The sequence below is a fragment of the Ascaphus truei genome, chromosome 6, assembly GCF_040206685.1.
Source record: "Ascaphus truei isolate aAscTru1 chromosome 6, aAscTru1.hap1, whole genome shotgun sequence".
Taxonomy (NCBI): Eukaryota; Metazoa; Chordata; class Amphibia; order Anura; family Ascaphidae; genus Ascaphus; species Ascaphus truei.
Genome location: NC_134488.1, coordinates 76,880,439 through 76,905,287, shown reverse-complemented (window position 1 = coordinate 76,905,287; position 24,849 = coordinate 76,880,439). Strand labels below are relative to the sequence as shown.

Sequence of the window (24,849 nt, the reverse complement as noted above, 5' to 3'; positions counted from 1 at the left end):
GTAGCTGACTTAAATAGCGGAGATGTCATCATCAGCAGTCGGGCAGGCAGCTGGGCAGGCAGGAATACACCCGATCCATGGCTGCATTACAGCAGACCCGAGGTGCAGCAGAGGCAATCCAGAGATGCCAGCAGCATGTCGCCGCACACCACCGCAAGTGGAGAGACAGCCAGGAAGAACGCACTTACAGTGGTTCCTACTTACAGGCACAAGTCCGCAGGACTGATCATGAGTAGGATTCCAGTTTTAATTTAAACTTGGAGAGTCGATTCCAATAGGATCATTTGGAGCAAATACAATCCAGCTCATTTCCAAGCCTTTTTAACTTATGCAGCATTTTATTGTATTATATACATGTTAATAAATTGTATCCTCAAGGAGGTTTTCTAATGCCACACTACACTGGTTAGCATTTGTTTAATCATAGTCACAGTCATCTCCTTAAGTGTCAAAGGTAATGCATCATTGGTGCTTTGCATGTTTTTCTCTTGTCATCCACATTTCTTCATGATTGAATGAGACTACGACAAGAAACGCTTGTTCACTAGAAAAGAGCTAATCACACCTGGAATCATCTAAGGGTTTGGTTCGCTTAATTTAGTCTTCTTTAAGACTGTCATCACTGGTCATTTGCATATCCAAGTTTTGGAGACAACCAGCTGGACCAGTTAGGCTGCCATTGTACTTCAAGGACATTGGAACTTTAACACCAATAATATTTACACATTTGTATGTTGCGTGTATAGTATTTTATAACTAACGCTTATTCACAAATGTTCCACGTTTGGTGTACACTGTGTCAATCAATTCCTTTATTGAGGGTGGGGGTAGTTGCCCCGGGGAGAGTGGTTACGCCTCCCAGGTGGGTAGTGGGAGGAGGGGATAACCCCTTAATTACCCTAGTGGTTAATGCCACTATGCCCAGCCATGTTTAAATCTCCCAATCACTTGGGCTGTGACGCGGGAGAATATAAACATGCCGCTGGGATACAAGAACCCCATAATGGGGCCTGTAACTCAGGAAGCAGGGGGGGCCCGGACCTGAAATCAATGCGGTTCAGCTGTGGAGACCCCATGCTATAATAATATGTTATCAAAATAAAATAAAAGCCACATGACCTCCTATTAGAAGAGCGCTGGTAGAGTGACTGATTCAGTCTATCTCTTAGTGCGCATCTCTTACAGACAGGTGAAACCCGGTAGGATTCACACCGCGCGAGTCCCATTGAAATGGAGGGACCCCACTGTGTTAATCTCATGTGTTAATTAGTCTGGAATGTCGCAGTTACGGATAGGATGCCGTGCGAGACCCACAAGGCAAGTGGTTCAGAAACGGCAGTTTTATCTGTATCTTAATTCTGTCGGATATATATTAGTTTATATGTCTACATTATTTTTTATTATTGTTTGTCTTGTGTTCTAGATGGATAATCGGAGCTGCAGTGGCTGATGCCTTCTACTCCCCTAACCGAAACCAAATAGGTAGGTACACGTCACAAAAAATAAACTGCCTTTTTGATTAGTAGGTTTTGAAGAAAGGAGTTATAAGTATATACATATGACAATCATTTGAAGAACAATGTATAGTATTTATATTAATAACAATAAAAACTAATGATTTAATGGTCTTTTCATTTGTCATAATCTGATTCACTATATCAGAACTAGTATAGTAAACACTACATTCGTGTAACATGGCTGTCATAGGAGACCAGACTGTTCACACCTTTTTACCAGGATCATTCATTGAGCAAAACAAGATAATGAAATAAATTGTAGTTTATTCACTTTAAATAGGCATACACATAGTGGAACACAAACTACAGGCAAAAATACACACTTACTTGGGAAGAGGGGTAAAAAACTAGACTTTCCTAGTTGCAGGGAATCCTAAATAAGGATTTTACCCTGCTCGGGGCTTAGCCCGCAATGTCCTCTTTCTTGCTGGAGACTTCAAACTGGAGACACACTGCTTAGAATCTACAAATCTGATTGGCTCAGGGGTTTATAATACTTCTGAGTTTCATTCACAAAAACCCTGCAGCCAATCTGGGCGTGGGAGTTTCCTAACCAGACAATCAGAGCGATGCTGGTCTTGTGAAACCAGGCAGGCGGGGGTGCTGAATATGACAAGGGCATGTGCAAGGTTGCCACCTCAGCCACTTGCTATTCAGAAACCTCACGCTGGTTTGGGCTCCGCCAAATCTGATGGGGAAAATAGAAATTTGGAAAACTTCCATTCATCCTAGGACGTGATTACTTAAGCCTAGCCCTCCTGCCGGTCTTCACACTTCCAACATCCTCTGTGGCTTTCATATCTGATGTCTGAGTAGACCTGGCACCAAGTTGGTATCCCAGTGGCCTGTCAGAACATTGGATCTGAAAGTCCCAGCTCATAATACTGTGCACAAAGCATATATTTCTTTTAAAACACTTAAAACAGTTTAAAAATATACACTTTAAACTATCCTAAGTCTTCTGGTATGGGAAATAGAATAACAAGCTGCACTTTATTTCTTACTAGTCATATTCCCCACACACTAATGCATAGACTTTGTATGGATTCTAAGAATCCCCTCACAACATTATATGTATGGTTGTAGCACCTCAGAACTCCTATACTGGTTCTGGTTGACCTGGGCATCTCCATTAACCTAGGAACCCCTTGACTGTTTCAGGTACACCTCACATCCCTATGCCCCTTTTACTTTTCTGGTCTGTGCTGAAGCAGGGAACCAACCCATGAACTCCTATGCAGATTCTGGGTGACCGGGGCATTAACTGGGCATCCCCCATAACATAGGGACCCCTCATAGTTACCAGGACACTTTGCATCCCTATGCCCCATTTACCTTTCTGGGCTATGCTGAAGCAGGGAACCAACACATGAACCCCTATGCAACTTCTGGGTGACCGGGGCATTAACTGGGTATCCCAATTAACCTAGGGACCCCATGACTGTTTCAGGTCTCACATCCCTATGCCCCTTTTACATTTCTGGTCTGTGATGAAGCAAGGAACCCCTAGTGGTGAGTCAGAAAAGCGTTTTCAAGGGGAGGTATTGCCGGGACAATGTGCCTACGTGTATCCAGGAATCATTCATGATTCCCGGGTTCATTTTTGGGGTATCCAGCAACTCTGGACCCCAACTACCTAGACACATTCCGACAACACTTTCTCTGCAAAACCCCCCTTGAAACTTATACCACAGCAATCTCTGCTTGCTGGCACTCCTGGAAAGGTAAAAACACATACAATACTTTATTACCGCACATTACAGGTTATGCATGTACAAACCCTGGGCTCAAGAGCTGACTCGTCTTGAACCCTTACTACAGATTAGGGGTAACCAAACAGGCTTAAACCTTTATTTGAGAGCCTTGTTACCCCCCTACCGTCACAAAGGCAGATTTGGGAAGGATCAGCGTTTTAAGGGTAACATTTATTTCTTGGAGGACGCTGAAAGCTAGCAGTGTGCGTATATTACTCAGCATATGTATACAATGAAGTTTGTTCTTTTTTTAAATAGTAAAATCTCTTTCTTGGAACATTAAATAATTCATAAAAACTTCAGCAGAAAGAGTAAAAATGAATTATGTCCGTCCTTTTTTGTTTGACAGAGTTTTTATTGTTTGCAATAAAGATACATAATGCAGTGTAGTAAGCAATTTACTGTGCCATTTTCAAGGTAAACCCAACAGAATGTCTTGCTGAATTAAACAAAATGTTAAACATGTACAGTACGGAATGCTTTTACTATTGGAGAGTTAGAAATATTATTTCTATTCTGTAATACACAGCAGCAGTTCCTATGGAATTACTGCACACATTCGTTCTCAAGTTATTTTTAGTGTCTTGTCCTTTTAATAAAAGAAACAAAGCAGTAAAAATTACATTAACTACTTGTGAATGTGTCTTTTGATATTAGATGAAGTATAAAGTACACTCAAGTATTTAAATCAATTACACTTTCAGACAACTAAATGATTGAGGGCTTAATTTTGTTTTGAATGTGCAATTATCATAAAAATACCTCCAACACTATGGGCTTCAAACATTCCTAATTTATTTTGGCATGTTAACTTCAGATTAACAAAAAACGTACGTGGTGATGACACATTTTGGGGAGTCTGATTAAATCCTTGTAGGGAAAAATATTTTTCCAAGGTAATCAATACTTTTTTATTCCAGTAATTTGGCCATTTCAGCCCCTAATAATGGAAATTACATGTGCTTCTAAATTCAGGTGCACATACCACAGAGTAAGCATCACATACTGTGTGAATGATCATACAGTATTTTCCAGTGTAATATACAATGCTGTAGCAATGGTAGTAATTCTACTGGTAAATGCATAGGAATTTCATCTTCGGAGACAAGAGAACCTATAGGGACAAACAAGGAAGGCAAGAAAATGATTATTCATAGCTCATATTTTCTTTCCATCTATCATTCTTTCTGACAATCTTTCTGATATTTATATTAATGCCTAAGCCAGATATATGTATATTTAATAAGGATTGTGCATAAATATGTATCTTTTGCAGTATTCCCCGCTGGAATTCTTCAGCCTCCATTTTTCAGTAAGCACCAGCCGCAAGCATTAAACTTCGGAGGGATCGGGATGGTGATTGGACATGAAATCACCCATGGATTTGATGACAATGGTAACAAGAACATGTATACAAATTGATTACCTTTTGGGGGGTGGGGAAATCTGCTTACTGGAATGCATTGAACATGTTTGATTTAGTCCACTGACGACATCAGGCTTGAACATTTAAGAATTTCAATTGCTGCTTGCAGAAAGTGTTAAAAGAACAAATAAAGCTTGTAGTTTAGGAAAACTGATGATGTTACATTTTGATACGGTGTCAAGCAGCTACATTTTCTTTAAATTAAAAAAAAACATTATATTACATTTTTTCATATTATTATGAATAGATATACACAATGTAAATGTGTTAACAGTTTTAATAAGAAGAAACATTATTTCCATTTGAAATAAACAATTGTACTTGGAGACGTTATTGTAGTACAAGTGAAGTTTGTATTTCCCTGATCCATAAATAGGTAGAAACTTTGACAAGGATGGTAATATGTTTGACTGGTGGAGCAATTTCTCAGCAATGCATTTCAAGGACCAATCCCGTTGCATGGTTCATCAGTATGGAAATTACACTTGGGAGTTGGCTGGAGGGCAAAATGTAAGTATGTAATGTAATGTCATTATGTATTGCATTGTCAGTGCTGTTGTCTATGTTAAAAATTAGTTAGCTATGGCTTTGGCTCAAACGGTTAATATTTGCACCTTGATGCAGTTCAAAACATTGTCTTTGTATTATTGTGCACCAGCATCACGTGTAAGAAAGTTACTATCTTCAATTCTTACATTTGATGTTGATCAAACTAGACCGAAATGACAGACAAAAAGAGAAAAACAATGTCTGCATCTGATGAAGAGAACTCTGCAGTTCCAAAAGCTTATGCACAGGACAAACCTGTACTTGATTTGTTGGTCCATTAAAAGGTACGAGAGCACACAAAGCATCTTATCCAATACAGCAGAAAACGGTTTTGCCTAACTTCTATGAGCACTCCCCCACAGTGTTCACTCACGCCAGTGGTGCCACAGATGTAAAACATACTGGACACCTAACAAGCTCCTATTAAACCCCCAAAATACCCACAACATATATATAAGCATATGAGTGTCAGAGGAGTGCTACTGAGCATGGCAATATGCATTAAAACCAGAGACATAACATAAAACACAGACAAAGCTCAGTTTTTAGCACATCTAGTGAGACTCATACACGGTACAGTGCCTAAATATATATGGATAAATATCTAATAAGTAAATGGTCTTTTAGTTTGACATTTTTGGCCAAAATTGTTGTAAGCCCCTGAGCCAACGCCAAGGCAGACCACATATCAGGGGTCCCTAACGCTAATATAAATTCTTAATAACCTGTTTAATAACAGGAAGAATGATTTATAGTAAATCTGTCAATATTAGCTGCAAAGTTCTGTCTGACTGAAGCTTTTATTAACCTGTACATTACCAGGAAAAGCACTCTGTATTAGAGATGTCACAGCCAAACTGCAAGCAGGCAAGTTCCCCTGAGTGGAAGATGCTATGGAGTGAGCCCATAACCATTTAAATGTGGGAGGGGGTGAGCTTAAATTAAGTAGGAGGTTGCCAACCTCCAATCAGCCATGACTAGCTGGACAAGAATTGTAAAACATACTGGACACCTAACAAGCTCCTATTAAACCCCCAAAATACCCACAACATATATATAAGCATATGAGTGTCAGAGGAGTGCTACTGAGCATGGCAATATGCATTAAAACCAGAGACATAACATAAAACACAGACAAAGCTCAGTTTTTAGCACATCTAGTGAGACTCATACACGGTACAGTGCCTAAATATATATGGATAAATATCTAATAAGTAAATGGTCTTTTAGTTTGACATTTTTGGCCAAAATTGTTGTAAGCCCCTGAGCCAACGCCAAGGCAGACCACATATCAGGGGTCCCTAACGCTAATATAAATTCTTAATAACTTGTTTAATAACAGGAAGAATGATTTATAGTAAATCTGTCAATATTAGCTGCAAAGTTCTGTCTGACTGAAGCTTTTATTAACCTGTACATTACCAGGAAAAGCACTCTGTATTAGAGATGTCACAGCCAAACTGCAAGCAGGCAAGTTCCCCTGAGTGGAAGATGCTATGGAGTGAGCCCATAACCATTTAAATGTGGGAGGGGGTGAGCTTAAATTAAGTAGGAGGTTGCCAACCTCCAATCAGCCATGACTAGCTGGACAAGAATTGTAAAACATAATGGACACCTAACAAGCTCCTATTAAACCCCCAAAATACCCACAACATATATATAAGCATATGAGTGTCAGAGGAGTGCTACTGAGCATGGCAATATGCATTAAAACCAGAGACATAACATAAAACACAGACAAAGCTCAGTTTTTAGCACATCTAGTGAGACTCATACACGGTACAGTGCCTAAATATATATGGATAAATATCTAATAAGTAAATGGTCTTTTAGTTTGACATTTTTGGCCAAAATTGTTGTAAGCCCCTGAGCCAACGCCAAGGCAGACCACATATCAGGGGTCCCTAACGCTAATATAAATTCTTAATAACCTGTTTAATAACAGGAAGAATGATTTATAGTAAATCTGTCAATATTAGCTGCAAAGTTCTGTCTGACTGAAGCTTTTATTAACCTGTACATTACCAGGAAAAGCACTCTGTATTAGAGATGTCACAGCCAAACTGCAAGCAGGCAAGTTCCCCTGAGTGGAAGATGCTATGGAGTGAGCCCATAACCATTTAAATGTGGGAGGGGGTGAGCTTAAATTAAGTAGGAGGTTGCCAACCTCCAATCAGCCATGACTAGCTGGACAAGAATTGTAAAACATACTGGACACCTAACAAGCTCCTATTAAACCCCCAAAATACCCACAACATATATATAAGCATATGAGTGTCAGAGGAGTGCTACTGAGCATGGCAATATGCATTAAAACCAGAGACATAACATAAAACACAGACAAAGCTCAGTTTTTAGCACATCTAGTGAGACTCATACACGGTACAGTGCCTAAATATATATGGATAAATATCTAATAAGTAAATGGTCTTTTAGTTTGACATTTTTGGCCAAAATTGTTGTAAGCCCCTGAGCCAACGCCAAGGCAGACCACATATCAGGGGTCCCTAACGCTAATATAAATTCTTAATAACCTGTTTAATAACAGGAAGAATGATTTATAGTAAATCTGTCAATATTAGCTGCAAAGTTCTGTCTGACTGAAGCTTTTATTAACCTGTACATTACCAGGAAAAGCACTCTGTATTAGAGATGTCACAGCCAAACTGCAAGCAGGCAAGTTCCCCTGAGTGGAAGATGCTATGGAGTGAGCCCATAACCATTTAAATGTGGGAGGGGGTGAGCTTAAATTAAGTAGGAGGTTGCCAACCTCCAATCAGCCATGACTAGCTGGACAAGAATTGTAAAACATACTGGACACCTAACAAGCTCCTATTAAACCCCCAAAATACCCACAACATATATATAAGCATATGAGTGTCAGAGGAGTGCTACTGAGCATGGCAATATGCATTAAAACCAGAGACATAACATAAAACACAGACAAAGCTCAGTTTTTAGCACATCTAGTGAGACTCATACACGGTACAGTGCCTAAATATATATGGATAAATATCTAATAAGTAAATGGTCTTTTAGTTTGACATTTTTGGCCAAAATTGTTGTAAGCCCCTGAGCCAACGCCAAGGCAGACCACATATCAGGGTTATGGGCTCACTCCATAGCATCTTCCACTCAGGGGAACTTGCCTGCTTGCAGTTTGGCTGTGACATCTCTAATACAGAGTGCTTTTCCTGGTAATGTACAGGTTAATAAAAGCTTCAGTCAGACAGAACTTTGCAGCTAATATTGACAGATTTACTATAAATCATTCTTCCTGTTATTAAACAGGTTATTAAGAATTTATATTAGCGTTAGGGACCCCTGATATGTGGTCTGCCTTGGCGTTGGCTCAGGGGCTTACAACAATTTTGGCCAAAAATGTCAAACTAAAAGACCTTACTTATTAGATATTTATCCATATATATTTAGGCACTGTACCGTGTATGAGTCTCACTAGATGTGCTAAAAACTGAGCTTTGTCTGTGTTTTATGTTATGTCTCTGGTTTTAGTGCCACAGATGTAGCAAGATTTACTGTTCCCGTGACTGTGGGTAAAAAAAAGTGAAATGCCTCAGCACTTCATTGCATGTCACGGCCCCATGAACCGCGGCATTTAGCGGCTTCTGTACTTCTTTGAATTAACGATAGGTGGTGCTAGTGTGTAGCTAACCTCAATTCAATGTATTCTGAGGCCATTGTTACAGTCATGTACGTTCTTTATAGTACTGTATAAGAAAAGTGAAAGTTGTTTCTAAAACACCATAACCACCTCTTTTTACCATACACTCTTTCAATGCTTGCAAGCTAAAGAAACCAGAGATAGTCTCTGTAAATTGTGTCATTTATTAAAGTAATGCATAGAATCACTGTATATCAATGAATGTTTTATAACAATATTTATGACGTTATATAATAACATAAATGACAAAGATTTCCAAAAAGAAATTCAATCTTCCACCATCATGCCCTTGATGTCTCTGGTCAAGTTCCACCTGTAAGATAATAAACAAATAGATGCGTTAATTAAAGACTGGGTTGTTCTTTAGGTACAGTACACCGCTGCACATTCATGCTCTATGATGCATACTGAATGGAACACATATGCATTTCATTGAACTAGTGTGCATGCGTGCAGGATATACAATGCAAAGAGATACAATGAAGGCAGTTGTTACCTTAATGATACAATACTGATGTTCTGTGTTCCTGGTTGCTTCATGAAGAAGGTGTTGAAGTAGAGAACCTGCAAAACAAGGATGAAAAAAATGGCACCAGCACAGTATTGCAAGAGAGCAAAAACATTACTTACTAAACTGTACACCTAAAAAACTCTAGTTCTTCAGAGTTTAACCCCCAAAATATTTTTAACAGATATTGCTGTGATATTTAATGGTTTATGGTAAGTGAGGTACTGTAGATGAGCCTGGCAGCAGCATTTTGGATGGATTGGAGTTAGGATTGACAGACAAGGAGAATGACAACGAAGAGAAGGTTGTAGCAGTCAAGATGTGACAAGATGAGCGAATTAGGATTATCTCAAAGGTGGAGATGGCAGAACTTTGTGAGGAATAAAGGATAAAGCCCATTTATAACTCAGATGACACCTTACATTTCGAGCCCTTCCAATCAGAATAACGACCCAAAACAGAATACATCTGCAACTTTTATAAAGGACAGTCAACTGGGTCAGAACACCCCAATGTATTGTTTGTACCGTTGTAAACAATTGTACAGTATATACTGTGCACATATACAGTATATACTGAACTAATACAGTTTTAATGCACATATTAAATCTTTTATTTTTGAATATGCATGATATGCCAAAAAGGAAATCTTAAAATGTGCGCTGACACGCACGTGAAGTAGAAACAAGGATCTGGTGCTCTTAAACATACATCTGTCCAGTATGTATTACTTCAGATATAATAGGGTGAGGTACCTCCATATAGTTAATAAATCATGTCCATAGTAAGTAAGAGGAGAATAGTGCATAGTGTATCGTGTCGGTATATCACATATCGGAAATGCTGACGCATACTGTCAATTAATCTCCCTCCTTATTGCATAATGGCAAAAAATATAGGATTCTGAAAAGAACTCACTCTTGTGGAGATCTTGGTCAATCCTCGGTGGTCCTTTGATGTGCAGTTCGTTGAGGTAGGTAAGCAGCAGAGAGGCAGAGGAAAACAATTAAGCACTATCCACAGCAAAAAAAGGAATCCAGAGGGGGCTCACTCATAAAACAGAAATGACTTTAATGGATCATAGCAAAACAAAAGGGGGTTGTAAACGGACGCTCTTACAGATGCAGCGGCCGTTATTCGAACAAATCATGGAGCCGTTTTCGTGTGCGCTGCTATACTCCACACGGCATTAATGCGGCCAATCGCACCAGGCACACGTGTTTATCGCGGTTGCTTTGTATGAATTTCATGGAAAGTGTGCAATTAAATGCAATGAAATGGATGAATTGTAATGTGTACAGTACTGTGCTACTGTGTCAATTTCAGGTGTTTAAAAGCCAGAACACTAAAATGCCATTTTCTGCACTCGTGTCTAAAGGCAGTATGGTTGGAAGAAATCACGCGCCATCACATGGGTAGTCCGAAGTATATACCGCGTGAAGTGTTTGAATAATGGCCGCTGCATCTGTAAGTGAAATAGGTCTTATAAAACAGTGTTAATATTTTACATATAATATGCCATAACCAAACATATAAGTGCAATCAAATGTGCAAATGTGACAAATACAGTGAATATCCAAAATATTCTAAAATTTACAGTATATTATTTCATATAACCTTCACCCAAATAAAGTGAAAAACATGATTAAAATTGTAAATGCAGCAGCTCAAAAAAAACCTTATGGACAGTCCTATGGTCTCAAAATATCATAGTTATCAAAGCATAGGGAGCGCTCGCAGTTCTCGTAGTGAATATGAAAAGATAAAAAATATGCACAATAGTGTAGCCAATAAGTGAAAAAATATATATAGTGAAAAAATGTGTTAGTCCCACTCACAGATTATGGTTGTAGTAAAGGCAGATCAGAGATACATCTCTCTCCGATAAGAGCACTATGGCCAATCCACCTCGATGTAGTCTGTCTTGTGTATCGTGTTACTCAAGAAGAGAGCGATACGCAATAGGGTAGTATACTGTATCTCAATTGATAAATATTGCACCAACATAGAATATAATAATTTTCACTCACATTTTCAAAGATCAAACTGCTGGCAACTGAGTAATCATAGACGCTCCATCCGCCAGGGCTTCTGACGTAATCGGAAGTGACGTTCGCGGAAAGACGGAGTCGGGCAGAGAACGGCAGAGATCCAGTGATCAGCAAGTCCTCTCAAATGAGTTTTATATATATATATATATATATATATATATATATATATATATATATATATATATATATATATAAAGCAGAAAATAGCCGTGTTAGTCCAGTTGCGATAGTGCAGAATAAATGAGTTCTCCAGTAATCGGTGATACCTTTTTTATTGGACTAACAATTTATGTCATAGGACAAGCTTTTGAGAGTTATCCTCTCTTCTTCAGGTCAAGCAATACTGATATACAAATGAATCTATGGCTAAAACAGTGTGGAGAGAGGAAAAAAAAAAAAAACAACAGATATTTACTGTAGATAAGGTAGGGTGTTAAGTGTTTGAAGCCAGGGGACAGTGTCAAAGAAAGGTGGGGAGGGGGAGGGATACTGGGTGGGGGGGGAGAAAGTGTGGATAAGAATAGAGGCAAGCAGGATGATTACAAGCAATTTTGATAGGGTGTGAGAAAACCCATGTATGCATTAAGTCCTTTGGTTTTGGTGGCAAAGAGTCTTATCATTCTGAGTTCAAATGTTTTCCGTTCTTGGGTGCTTTTAAACATTCCATTGAGGATTTTGATTTTTAGATCATTTATGGAATGATCTGGTTGTGAGAAGTGATGTCCCACAGGTGAGCAGTATCTTCCTTCTTCGTGATGGAGTATAGAGTGTCTGTGCATATTCATTCTTCCTTGTAGTTTTTGGCTGGTTTCCCCAATGTAGCAACCTTGGTCACATTTGTTGCACTGAATCATATACACTAAATTCCTGGATGTGCAGCTGTATGATCCTTTAACATTGAATGTTCTATGGTTGTGACTGGCTGTGGGATCCTGGCAAATATGTTTGCAGAGTTTGCAGCGTTTGTTGCTGCACTGTGTTGTGCGATTATCCATGTCTTTAAAATCGTTGTGAAGTTTTCTGCTGACTAATTTCTGTTTGAGGTTTGGTGGTTGCCGGAATGCAAGAATGGGAGGTTTGGGAAAGACTTCTTTTAATGTCGCATCCCCTGTCAGCATGGGTTGCAGATCTTTGATTATTTTTCGTATACCCTCTAGGGTAGGGTTGTATGTGGTCACTAATGGTATGCGTGTGGTAGGTTCTTTCTGTCTGTATTGTAGCAGGTGTTCTCGTGGGGCTTTTATTGCAGATGTAATAGTGACCTTGAGAAAGGTCCCACTGGGGAATCGAAACGTCGGTTTGTGTCTTTTTTTCAATTCAAAAACTTGTGATCAAACTTACCAGAGTGCTGTCTCCTGATCTCGTGCTTCTAACGGTATTGTATGGTTTATTATTGCTTTATGGGACAAGCACCCAATTTTTTCTACTTGCAAGTGGAGTGCCGGCTGCTTCTTTGGATTATATATATATGAGTGAAAATTGTTATATTCTATGTTTGTGCAATAAATATCAATTGAGATTTACTACCCTATTCCGTGTCTCTCTTCTTGAGTAACACTGGATCTACACGATACACAAGACAGACTACATAGAGGTGGATTGGCCATAGGGCTCTTAGATGTATCTCTGATCTACCTATACTACAACCATAATCTGTGAGTGGAACTAACACATTTTTTCACTATATATATTTTTTCACTTATAGGCTACACTATTATTCATATTTTTTATCTTTTCATATTCACTATGAGAACTGCGAGTGCTCCCCATGCTTTAATGGATCATACAAGGACCTCTAAAGAGGCAGCAACAACACACAACGCGTTTCGAACATATAGCACTTCATCATGGTGTCACGCATGTGTAGACAATAGTTCAACCAGCCATGACATGCATACAGTTAGGTCCGGAAATAATTGGACACTGATACAAGTTTTGTTATTTCGGCTGTGTACCAAAATAAATTCAAGTTACAGTTAAATAATGAATATGGGCTTAAAGTGCAATCTATCAGCTTTAATTTGAGGGTATTCACATCCAAATTGGAGGAAGGGTTTAGGAATTACATCTCTTTAATATGTAGCCCCCTCTTTTTCAAGGGACCAAAAGTAATTGGACAATTGACTCAAAAGCTGTTTCATGGACAGGTGTGGGCTATTCCTTTGTTATTTCATCATCAATTAAGCAGGTAAAAGGTCTTGAGTTGATTCCAGGTGTGGCATTCACATTTGGAAGCTGTTGCTGTGAACCCACAACATACGGTCAAAGAAGCTCTCAATGCAAGTGAAACAGGGCATCCTTAGGCTGCAAAAAAAAAGAAAATCCATCAGAGAGATAGTAGGAACATTAGGAGTGGCAAAATCAACAGTCTGGTACATTCTGAGAAAAAAAGAATGCACTGGTGAGCTCTGCAACACAAAAAGGCCTGGACGTCCACGGAAGACAACAGTGGTGGATGATCGTAGGATCCTTTCCATGGTAAAGAAAAATCGCTTCACAACATCCAGCCAAGTGAAGAACCTCTCCAGGTGGTAGGCATATCATTATCCAAGTCTACCATAAAGAGAAGACTTCACGAGAGCAAATACAGAGGGTTCACCACAAGGTACAAACCATTCATAAGCCTCAAGAATAGAAAGGCCAGATTAGACTTTGCCAAACAATATCTAAAAAAGCCAGCCCAGTTCTGGAACAACATTCTTTGGACAGATGAAACTAAGATCAACCTGTACCAGAATGATGGGAAGAAAAAAGTATGGAGAAGGCTTGGAACTGCTTATGATCCGAAGCATACCACATCATCTGTAAAACACGGTGGAGGCAGTGTGATGGCATGGGCATGCATGGCTTACAATGGCACTGGGTCACTAGTGTTTACTGATGATGTGACAGAAGACAGAAGCAGCCGGATGAATTCTGAAGTGTATAGGGATATATTGTCTGCTCAGATTCAGCCAAATTCAGCGAAGTTGATTGGACAGCGCTTCACTTTACAGATGGACAATGACCCAAAACATACTGCGAAAGCAACCCAGGAGTTTTTTAAGGCAAAGAAGTGAAATATTCTGCAATGGCCGAGTCAATCACCTGATCTCAACCTGATCAAGCATGCATTTCATTTGCTGAAGACAAAACTTAAGGCAGAAGGACCCACGAACAAAAAACAACCGAAGACATCTGCAGTAAAGGCCTGGCAAAGCATCACAAAGAAGGAAACCCAGCGTTTGGTGATGTCCATGCGTTCCAGATTTCAAGCAGTCATTGCCTGCAAAGGTTTCTCGACAAAGTATTAAAATTGAACATTTTATTTATGATTGTATTCATTTGTCCAATTACATTCGAGCCCCTGAAATAAAGGGACTGTGAATGAAAATGGTTGCAATTCCTAAACGTTTCTTACGATATTTTTGTTCAACCCCTTGAATTAAAGCTGAAAGTCTGCACTTCTATTGCATCTCGGTTATTTCATTTCAAATCCACTGTTGGTCCGTACATAGAGGCAAAATTATGAAAATTGTGTCAGTGTCCAATTATTTCCGGACCTAACTGTACATGCGTTCCACGGTGTAACACTTGCTGTACGTTTATAAAGCCAAATAACTTTACAAATATGTGTGTTTAAAACTATGTAAATGTTAAAATATTATTATTTATACTGTTAAGTGCTGTTCTTAACATCACCACGGCCATTGACAAAGATATTCATTGTGCCATCTGGCGGCCAAATACTGAAATTGCAATTAAAAAAAAGTAAAAACCACCTTACTGCGTGTTGTGATTTTGTAGACTTCCCGCGGTAAACAAAGTCTTCCCGCGGGAGGAATCTCACACTTTGCCCCGGTCACGGGAACAGTAAGTGTTCCCACATCTGTAAGTCAATGCAAAGTGCCTCTATAAAACAAAACTAAAAGATACAGCACTTTGTCTGTGAAATAACCAAACAGCCACGAAAACCACATTACAAAGCATGGATGAGAAAACTGACAACATTTCTAGTTAGCAAAAACAATCCAGCCCTAGGGACAACTGTGTGTACACTTGTACAGTGTATTATCCATCTCTGAACTTTAATAACAAATGAACTTTAATGACAAATCAACATACAATTAGACATTATATACCGTATGTTAATGACTGAAAATGAAAATGAAGGAAAATGTAATCATATACAGTATGTACATGTAAATGATGGAATGGCATGAATCCTGTTCATATTTTTCATTTACAGGTTAGTGGTATTATTACATTAGGAGAAAATATTGCTGATAATGGCGGTGTCAGACAGGCTTACAAGGTATAGTGTTATTTTCTATTAGTTATAAAAACATTTTGTAAATTGTGGAGTCTCTAAATTGAACTGTCATAATAATATATGTTCTCATGTTTTCTTAGATACTATACATTTTTAAAATGTTCCTCAAAGCACCAATCCTGCATAATTTGTTAATTGCAGTACCTGCTTTAGACCAGGAACATGCTTTGTTAAATTAATCCTGAGGCTTCACGAGTTATTGCCAAAAATGTTGTACATGATGTTGCCAATTTTCCTTTTGTGATTAATATCCCACTCCTGGATTTTGTAAATCTTGAAAATGTAAGAGAATATACAGTATCATATACTTACTATACATTGTATATTAATTACTAAAGGGAATGAGGCCGCTCAACCTGTGGTGTACACAATAATAAAGTATCGATAGCAGGTGCTTATGGGATGATTGACATTTAATTACAGATATGATCCAGAGAGGACCAGAAAAGAATCCCCAAAGAAACAAAAGCACTCATGCCAAATAAAGTAGAGTTAGATAACAATGATCTGACAGGTTCAAATTACCTGTATTACAATGTATATGGGGATTAAGTAACCCTTTGAGTCCCACCAGGTCCGATCAGAAAAATAATAAATTTTTATTTAGTTAATTATTTAAAAACACAAACATAACATTCATACTTTTAAAATCCCTCAAAACGGAGGTGGCTATTGTGATCAACAATTGTATCAGGAATATACCCAAGTTAACGTATGTCCTGTTGACTCACAGACATCTCTGTCGGTATAATCTATTGTTTACCGAACTAGTAATGAGATCCTTAAATAATCCCCTAGGTTGTAAATAAACAACAGGCTGTATATCTTTATATAGTGTGCAGCTGGTAAACTCTATTATCTGTGCTGCATACAAATTTGAATAGCAGTACCACTGTGTCCAGTTCGTATATACAGTCAATGTATTGAGTTAATTGTAATGGATACAACCTGTAGTAACTTGTCACATATAACTGAACTGTATCGTGGGTCAGTATATCGATTCAGAAATAGAGTGACTATATACATCTAGGACCTATAGAAGAGGACTTATAAAGGTCCTAGATGTATATAGTCACTCTATTTCTGAATCGATATACTGACCCACGATACAGTTCAGTTATATGTGACAAGTTACTACAGGTTGTATCCATTACAATTAACTCAATACATTGACTGTATATACGAACTGGACACAGTGGTACTGCTATTCAAATTTGTATGCAGCACAGATAATAGAGTTTACCAGCTGCACACTATATAAAGATATACAGCCTGTTGTTTATTTACAACCTAGGGGATTATTTAAGGATCTCATTACTAGTTCGGTAAACAATAGATTATACCGACAGAGATGTCTGTGAGTCAACAGGACATACGTTAACTTGGGTATATTCCTGATACAATTGTTGATCACAATAGCCACCTCCGTTTTGAGGGATTTTAAAAGTATGAATGTTATGTTTGTGTTTTTAAATAATTAACTAAATAAAAATTTATTATTTTTCTGATCGGACCTGGTGGGACTCAAAGGGTTACTTAATCCCCATATACATTGTAATACAGGTAATTTGAACCTGTCAGATCATTGTTATCTAACTCTACTTTATTTGGCATGAGTGCTTTTGTTTCTTTGGGGATTCTTTTCTGGTCCTCTCTGGATCATATCTGTAATTAATTATACATTGTATATTCCAGTTCTGCACCAAAGAAAAACACTCACGAGAATCACAAAAAAAAACCCATCTCAGATTCTGGAATATATTTTTAATTGTTAAACTTTAGTACTTTAACTACATCCACTTAATGCTTGGGTTTGCTAAAACCTTAATGAGATAAGTTCAAACGCTGTTCACAACACATTAACTTCTATTCAACTATAATAAAGAGGGGGATAGTCTTGATTGCTCCAAAGCACTGCTTACCAGAGCACTTTAGCTAAGTGCATTGATTGTGTATGTATTTCTTTTTTTATATTTCCAGGCATATTTAAAGTGGGTGCAAAGACACGGGAAAGAACCAAAGCTACCTGGACTGAATCTAACACACAAGCAGCTCTTTTTTCTGAACTTTGCACAGGTACAGTATGTTTTTAAAATGTGATGTATCCACCACTGCCAGACAATGAACAATCTTGCTACCCAAATAAAGTGAAAAACGTGATTAAAGATGTAAACGCAGTAGCTCAAAAAAAACCTTATGGACTGTCCTATGGTCCAGAAATATCGTAGTTATCCAAGCATAAGGAGCGCTCACAGTTCTGCCTATGAGGTCACTCCTCAATGCTCATCCCCTCTCCTCCTTCCAAATGGACACCTGTATTTTTCACTATCGTCTTCAGCCTCTGTATTTTCGGTCGACTTTAATCTTTCCTATTCTCCACTCCATCCTACTCTCAACCTGATGTCACAGTACTTTTAGAAATACTGTACATGGTTTGATGTGGGTGAATAATGTTATAATTTATTAATTTATCAAATGTTTTACCAGGACGTAATATATTGAGAGTTACCTCGTTTTCAAGTATGTCCTGGGCACAGAGTTATAATGACAAATACATGGTTACAAATACATAGTTACAATGAGCGAAAAGGGTTATACAGTACATTATATACAAGACATTGCATGCACAGTTAAAGATTATATATTAGAGGCGAATATATCAGTTACAGACCAGATTAAAATGTGAGACTGCTTTACTTTTGAAAGAATTTAGACTGGTGGTGGCAGTGAGAGTCTCCGGTAGACTCTTCCAGTTGTGGGGTGCACGGTAAGAGAAGGAGGATCGGCCAGATACTTTGGCGTCAGATCTCCGATGATAAGTGCTGCATGTGGTAGGGGTAAGGAGCTTGTTCAGATAGGTGGGTAGCTTGCCCAGAAAGTATTTGAAGGCAAGACAGGAGAGATACACTTTGCATCTAGACTCAAGTGATGACCAATCTAGTTCTTTGGTAGAATGGTGGGAAAACGAGCACTGCAATCAGGATAGGCTGGAGGCAAGGTGCTATTGAAAAAAGAACTTTATTGCGGCATACAAGCCACAGTTAAAATAACATGAGGAGGATCCTCTGACGTGTTTCGTCCGCAGGGGGATTTTATCAAATCTTGTTCTTTGAGCATTTCGCAGTGATGTGTGTTGTAATTGCATTGGAGGACAAAATGGCATATTGAGTTGTATAGGATATCAAGTTTGCCTAGGTGAGTTTGGGGTGCCGTGCCACATACTATGTCCCCATAGTCTATAATTCGCGTCAGCATCTGACGTGCAATACGCTTTCTGACCAGCAGCCTTAGGGAGGATTTGTTCCTATATAGTACATCTAGTTTGGCATAGGTTTTGAATGTCAGGGTATCAATGTGCAACCCAAATGTTAAATGGGAGTCAAACCATATGCCCAAATATTTGAAACTAGTAACATGTGCTAGGATAGTATTTGACTTGTTTCTGATCTGTAGCTCCTTCATTGGAAACTTTAGAAATTTAGCCTTGGTCTAAATACCATTGTTACAGTCTTGTCAGTGTTTAGAAACAGTTTGTTTTGGGAAATCCAATTTTAAAGTCTCATAAGTCAGATTGTGTGTCCAAGGTCAGAGAGTTTAGGGCTGTGTGCATATAAGATTGTGTCATCAGCATACATGTGTATTGAGGCTCGCTTACAAGCTGTAGGAAGATCCTTAATGAACACTGAGAAGAGTAGGGGCCCCAGAACATAGCCTTGTGGGGCACCACAGGTGATGTCCAAGAGGCGGGTTAGTGCCCAAGATAGACACATGTTGGGATCTACCTGATAGGTAGGAATGAAACCAGTTTAAAGCATTCTTCCCTATTCCAGAGCACTGGTGGTTGTTAAGAAAGAGAACACGATCAACAGTACCAAAAGCCTTTGCAAAATCTAGGAATATTGCACCAGTGAGTCGTCCAAGTTCAATTCCACACTGGATCTCATTGAAAACTTTTAGGAGGTTAGTTACCATGAAGTCTTTGGGGCGAAAGCCAGATTGGAATTAGCTAGGGAAATTTGTCTTGGTATTGTAATCGCTTAATTGGGTGTGAACACATTTTTCCATGACTTTGGATAGTATTGGGAGAAAAGAGATTGCCCTGTAGTTTTAGACAGTGTTTTTTTCCCCACTTTTGAAGATTGGGATAACTCTGGCAGTTTTCCAGGTCTTAGGGATATGGCCTGAAGACAAGATAGAGTTAATTAGGGAAGCAAGCGGTTTGGCAGTGACTGGGGCACCAAGTCATAGGAACTTCGATTACAGTAGGTCAGGTCCACATTGGCTGCTTACTATAAATTTGAGGCGCATTTGCGTAATCTCCTCTTCAGATACTGGGACAAATTGAAAACTGTGGGCAGTGTTTGGAGAGCATGGAGCTATAGTACTAGCAGAATGTACTAGCAGGTACTAGCAGGTACTAGCAGAATGTGGTTCATGTATATAGTTTGGGTTGCATTTCGCTAATAAGTTAGTAGCACACATCACAAAGTATTAATTGATTGCATTTGCAATCTCCATGTTATTTGCCATGGTAATATCCTCCTTATTGATATTACATGGTTGTTGATGGCTAGAAGGCTGTCATATATTGTTGATAACCTTCCAGAAGTTAGCTGGGTTTGATGTATTCTGGTGAAGATTGTCAGAGTAATATTGTGCTTTTGCGTGGCTTGTGCACATATTCCACAGGCATCTGTAGTTATTCAGATCCTTAGTAGTGCCAGTTACTTTGTAGATTTTCCACAAGGCATCCTAAAATGGTAGAGCGCTATAAGGTCGGTTGTAACCCACAGAAGGTGGGCCCCCGTACTCTTATTCTGCGTAGTGGAGCATGGGTATCACAGAGTTTTAAGAATTCTGATTGGAAATACTGTCCCGGCCAGCTTTATTCTAAAGCTTGCCGGGATAAATGCGGGGCTTTTTTTTTATTTGAACGCGGTTTCCCGCGCGGCGGCCGCTTCAACAGATAAGCGCTAATGGCGCTTATCATTGAAAGCGCCCGCGGCGCAAGAAAACAAAAAAAAAAAGCCGCGCGCCGCCGCGTTTAAAAAAAAACGGGGAGAAAGCCGCATGAGAGTAAAGGCGGCCGCCATTTCTAAATGTTCTAGTGAGAACTTTAGGGCTTGATTGGAGTGATCTGATTTTCGTTACACAGTACACTATTGCATGGTCACTGAAAATGTCAGGTATGAGGCCAGAGGATTGGATTCTGCTAGGACTTGAGGAGAGAATCCAGTCTAACAAGGAATGGTTGTAAGATTTCAGGTTTGTCTGTGTGAGTTGTATCTGGATTTTGTTGTTTTTAGGGTCGAGCCAATCGTAGTTGAAATCCCCAAGAACTAGAAGCTCACTCTTCTCGTTCTGGGAGGAAATTGAGCCAATAAACTGGTGATATCCGTCAGGGATTGTAGTGGGGCTTTAGGGGGCGGTAAATGCCAGAAATCAGGACGGGCTTAGAAAAGGGGAGGCAGATTTTGTCAAGTAGGATTTCAAAAGAGGATGGGCTTGGGGGGCAATTTAGGAGCGTAAATTGTACGGTGTCTGCAATATAAAATAACACCCCTCCTCCTCTCTTTGACCTGTCTTTCCTTAAAATGGAGTAACCCTGAATGGCGATAGTTACATTGAGGGTTTTAGGAGTTAGCCATGTTTCTGTGATAATGATGACTTTGGGTTTGTGCATAAGGCACCATGCCCTTAGTTCAGGCGTCTGCAACCTCTCAAGGAAGAAGAGCCAATTTATAAAAAAATAATATCTTTCTCCAAAATATTCAGAGATCCGCAACACATGCTCGAATATTACACTCCCACAAACACATACATATACTGTACACACACTAATAGGTATATACTGTATAAGCATTAACATACGACAAAGTAGGCGGAGGGGATAAAATGAATGTCACAATATGTCCCTTCATTTAGTTTTTTTCATTGTTTTTCTTTGCAAAACAGTGTAATTTACAAATACGCAATACACACTTACATACACTACCCCCCCATACACATACACTACACCCCCAAAAACACCTACACGCCCCCTCCAAATACACTCACAATCTACCTCCCAAATAAAAACACACACTACCCTCCTCCCCCACCTCCCCAAATACACGCACACATATACACTTACATTGGGCCTCTCTCCTTCACTATCATGGCAGTGGCTGCTGGGGGGCCCCAGGCAGTGTATGTGTCTCTCTTTCTCCCATCTCTTTCTCCCCAGTCAATGTGTGTCACTCTCTTCCTCCCCAGTCAGTGTGTGTTTGTCTGGTCTCTTTCCCAGCACTGTTCCCTTTCCCAGCACTGTGTTTCTCTCCCAGCACTGTGACCCTCTACCAGAACTGTGTCCCTCTCCCACCACTGTGTCCCTCTCCCAGCACTGTGTCCCTCTCCCAGCACTGTGTCTCTCTCCCAGCACTGTGTTTCTCTCCCAGCACTGTGACCCTCTGCCAGAACGGTGTCCCTCTCCCAGCACGGTGTCCCTCTCCCAGCACGGTGTCCCTCTCCCAGCACGGTGTCCCTCTCCCAGCATGGTGTCCCTCTCCCAGCATGGTGTCCCTCTCCCAGCACGGTGTCCCTCTCCCAGCACGGTGTCCCTCTCCCAGCACGGTGTCCCTCTATCAGCACGGTGTCCCTCTCCCAGCACGGTGTCCCTCTCTCATCACGGTGTCCCTCTCCCAGCACGGTGTCCCTCTCCCAGCACTGTTTCCCTCTGCCAGCACTGTTTCTCTCTGCCAGCACTGTTTCCCTCTGCCAGCACTCTGTTCCTCTCCCAGCACTGTGTTTCTCTCCCAGCACTGCCTCTCTTCCAGCACTGTCTCTCTCAACCAGCACTGTTTCCCTCTCCCAGCACGGTGTCCCTCTCCCAGCACGGTGTCCCTCTCCCAGCACGGTGTCCCTCTCCCAGCACGGTGTCCCTCTCCCAGCACGGTGTCCCTCTCCCAGCACGGTGTCCCTCTCCCAGCACGGTGTCCCTCTCCCAGCACGGTGTCCCTCTCCCAGCACGGTGTCCCTCTACAGACCCTATTTGTCACTGGAGCAGGGGGGAGTCCATCTGCCACTGGTAGCAGACACCAGAAGTACTCACTGCTTCCGGGTCTTACCAAAAGGCTCCTCTGCTGCTAACACCGCTCCCACCCTCTGCTGCCACACCAATCATCTCCTCCGCCCCATCCTTCTCTGTTGCTGCTGCTGCCAGGCCACTCCTCTGCTCTCCTCCCAGGCAGCCGCTGGGGATCAGCAATCTGCAGAGAACCACGAGTAGCAGTGGTAAGAGTCGCAAGTTGCCGACCCCTGCCCTAGTTCATCCACTTTGGGCAGCAGACTCCAGATCTTTATATGGGCGACAGATAGACCATTTTGGAAATTGAAGGGGATATTCTCAGGGGTATGGGACAGAGTTGAAAAGGGAGGGCCTTGGTTACAATCAATATCAATTATAGCGCTTTGGCCAAAGGGTTTAACTAAATGACCAAGAAAATATTATTATTGAAGTATTTAATGTTATACTTATTACCATATATAGTTTGTCAAATTGAATGTAGCATTGGGCTTCCCTGTCTTTTGTTATATAAATTTGCCACGCTCAGTAGCACTCCTTTTAACATAATTAAATATATATGATGTGGTGGGTGTTGGGGTTTAAGCTTGCTCGGAATGTGTGTGTTAATTCAATTCTAACTGGCAACAGTTGTTTGGAGGTAGGTAGCCCCTCCCACCAGAGCTCACCCCTCCCCACCTTTTTAACTTGGGAGTTTTTCTTTCATTTTGCTGTATGGACAGGACCTACCGTGGTTGTTCCCCCTCATACAGGTAAAAGGAAAGGTTCACAGTGTAGTGTTAGAACCTACATATTTGGTTATGCATTGACGTTGGCATGCAGGCTTACAGCGCTTTGGCCAAAGGGTTTGACTAAATGACCAAGAAAATATTATTATTGAAGTATTTAACTTTATATTTATTACCATATATATTTTATCAAATTGGATGTAGCATTGGGCTTTCCTGTCTCTTGTTATATACTTTTGCCACGCTCAGTAACACTCCTTTTGACATATATATATATATATATATATATATTTATATATATATATATATATATATATATATATATATATATATATATATATATATATATATATAATGTGGTGGATGTTGGGGTTTGGGCTTGCTGGGAATGTGTGTTACATTGTGTGTTACATTCAATATCTGCTAAAGAGAGTATTAGTATAAATAGAAATTTGATGTCAAACTAGAACAGAACTGTTTCCACAATAGTGTACATAAATAGACGCCAAATACTGTAGTATTGTCAATATTCAATACATCCTTGAATAAAATGCACAACAAATACCCATGTTAAAGCAGCAATTAATGCAGCTCTAGTGACGCCCAGCTTCCAAAATATCATTGTGTATGGACACAATATTGCCGCCAGGATCAGTGTTGCATCCAATAGAAGCTGCATGATAATGAAGAGAGGACGTCACAGCTTCCTGTGGGGGTGAGCCTGTTGACCATATTGATTTATTTAAATACATGGAGGCACAAAATGACTAACTCTGGATCTAGGGGCTCCAAGAGTTTAGAGGGCACCTCTGAAGGATTACACCGTTCAGGTAATATAAACACAAAAATACTATTTTAGGGAGTATTGTGGTTTTAAATGCCATAACATCTTAATAAAAAAATATATATTAGTGCACTTTCTGACATTTTGTTTATATTTTAATAAGCACAGGCTTCTCATTGCAAAATAACAATTTCATTGTTCATATTTACAAGTAGTAGACAATATTTAGAACTAATTATGGATTTTGTACCCAGGTATGGTGTGGTTCATATAGACCAGAATATGCAAGACATTCCATAAAGACTGATGTACATAGCCCTTTCAAATACAGGTAGGTACAAATTAATGCTGACATATTACTGATACAAATAATGTTAAGCTCAGTGAATAAGTGTTTGAGCTGCAAACCTTTGCACAACAATCAATAACACAATAAGTGTATTTTGACACTTTAGCTTGTCTTGGTCTTTATTAG

The 24,849-nt window shown here is 39.7% G+C and overlaps 1 protein-coding gene and 1 long non-coding RNA gene across 5 annotated transcripts in view; one reads left to right on the top strand and one right to left on the bottom strand.

Annotated features, from left to right (window-relative positions):
- MMEL1 (membrane metalloendopeptidase like 1) overlaps positions 1–24,849 on the top strand; it is a 225,643-nt gene that overhangs the window by 194,244 nt on the left and 6,550 nt on the right. For all 4 annotated transcript variants that reach the window (XM_075604884.1, XM_075604885.1, XM_075604886.1 and 1 more), the window contains 6 exons: positions 1,424–1,482; positions 4,548–4,667; positions 5,074–5,207; positions 15,716–15,781; positions 17,780–17,875; positions 24,629–24,705. In XM_075604884.1, the coding sequence (XP_075460999.1) occupies positions 1,424–1,482; positions 4,548–4,667; positions 5,074–5,207; positions 15,716–15,781; positions 17,780–17,875; positions 24,629–24,705 (552 nt within the window). The remainder of the gene's footprint in view (positions 1–1,423; positions 1,483–4,547; positions 4,668–5,073; positions 5,208–15,715; positions 15,782–17,779; positions 17,876–24,628; positions 24,706–24,849) is intronic.
- On the bottom strand, positions 9,024–11,094 carry LOC142497295 (uncharacterized). The gene is made up of 3 exons (XR_012802225.1): positions 10,355–11,094; positions 9,425–9,492; positions 9,024–9,241 (listed from the first exon to the last, which is right to left on the bottom strand). It is a non-coding gene; the product is annotated as an uncharacterized LOC142497295 (long non-coding RNA).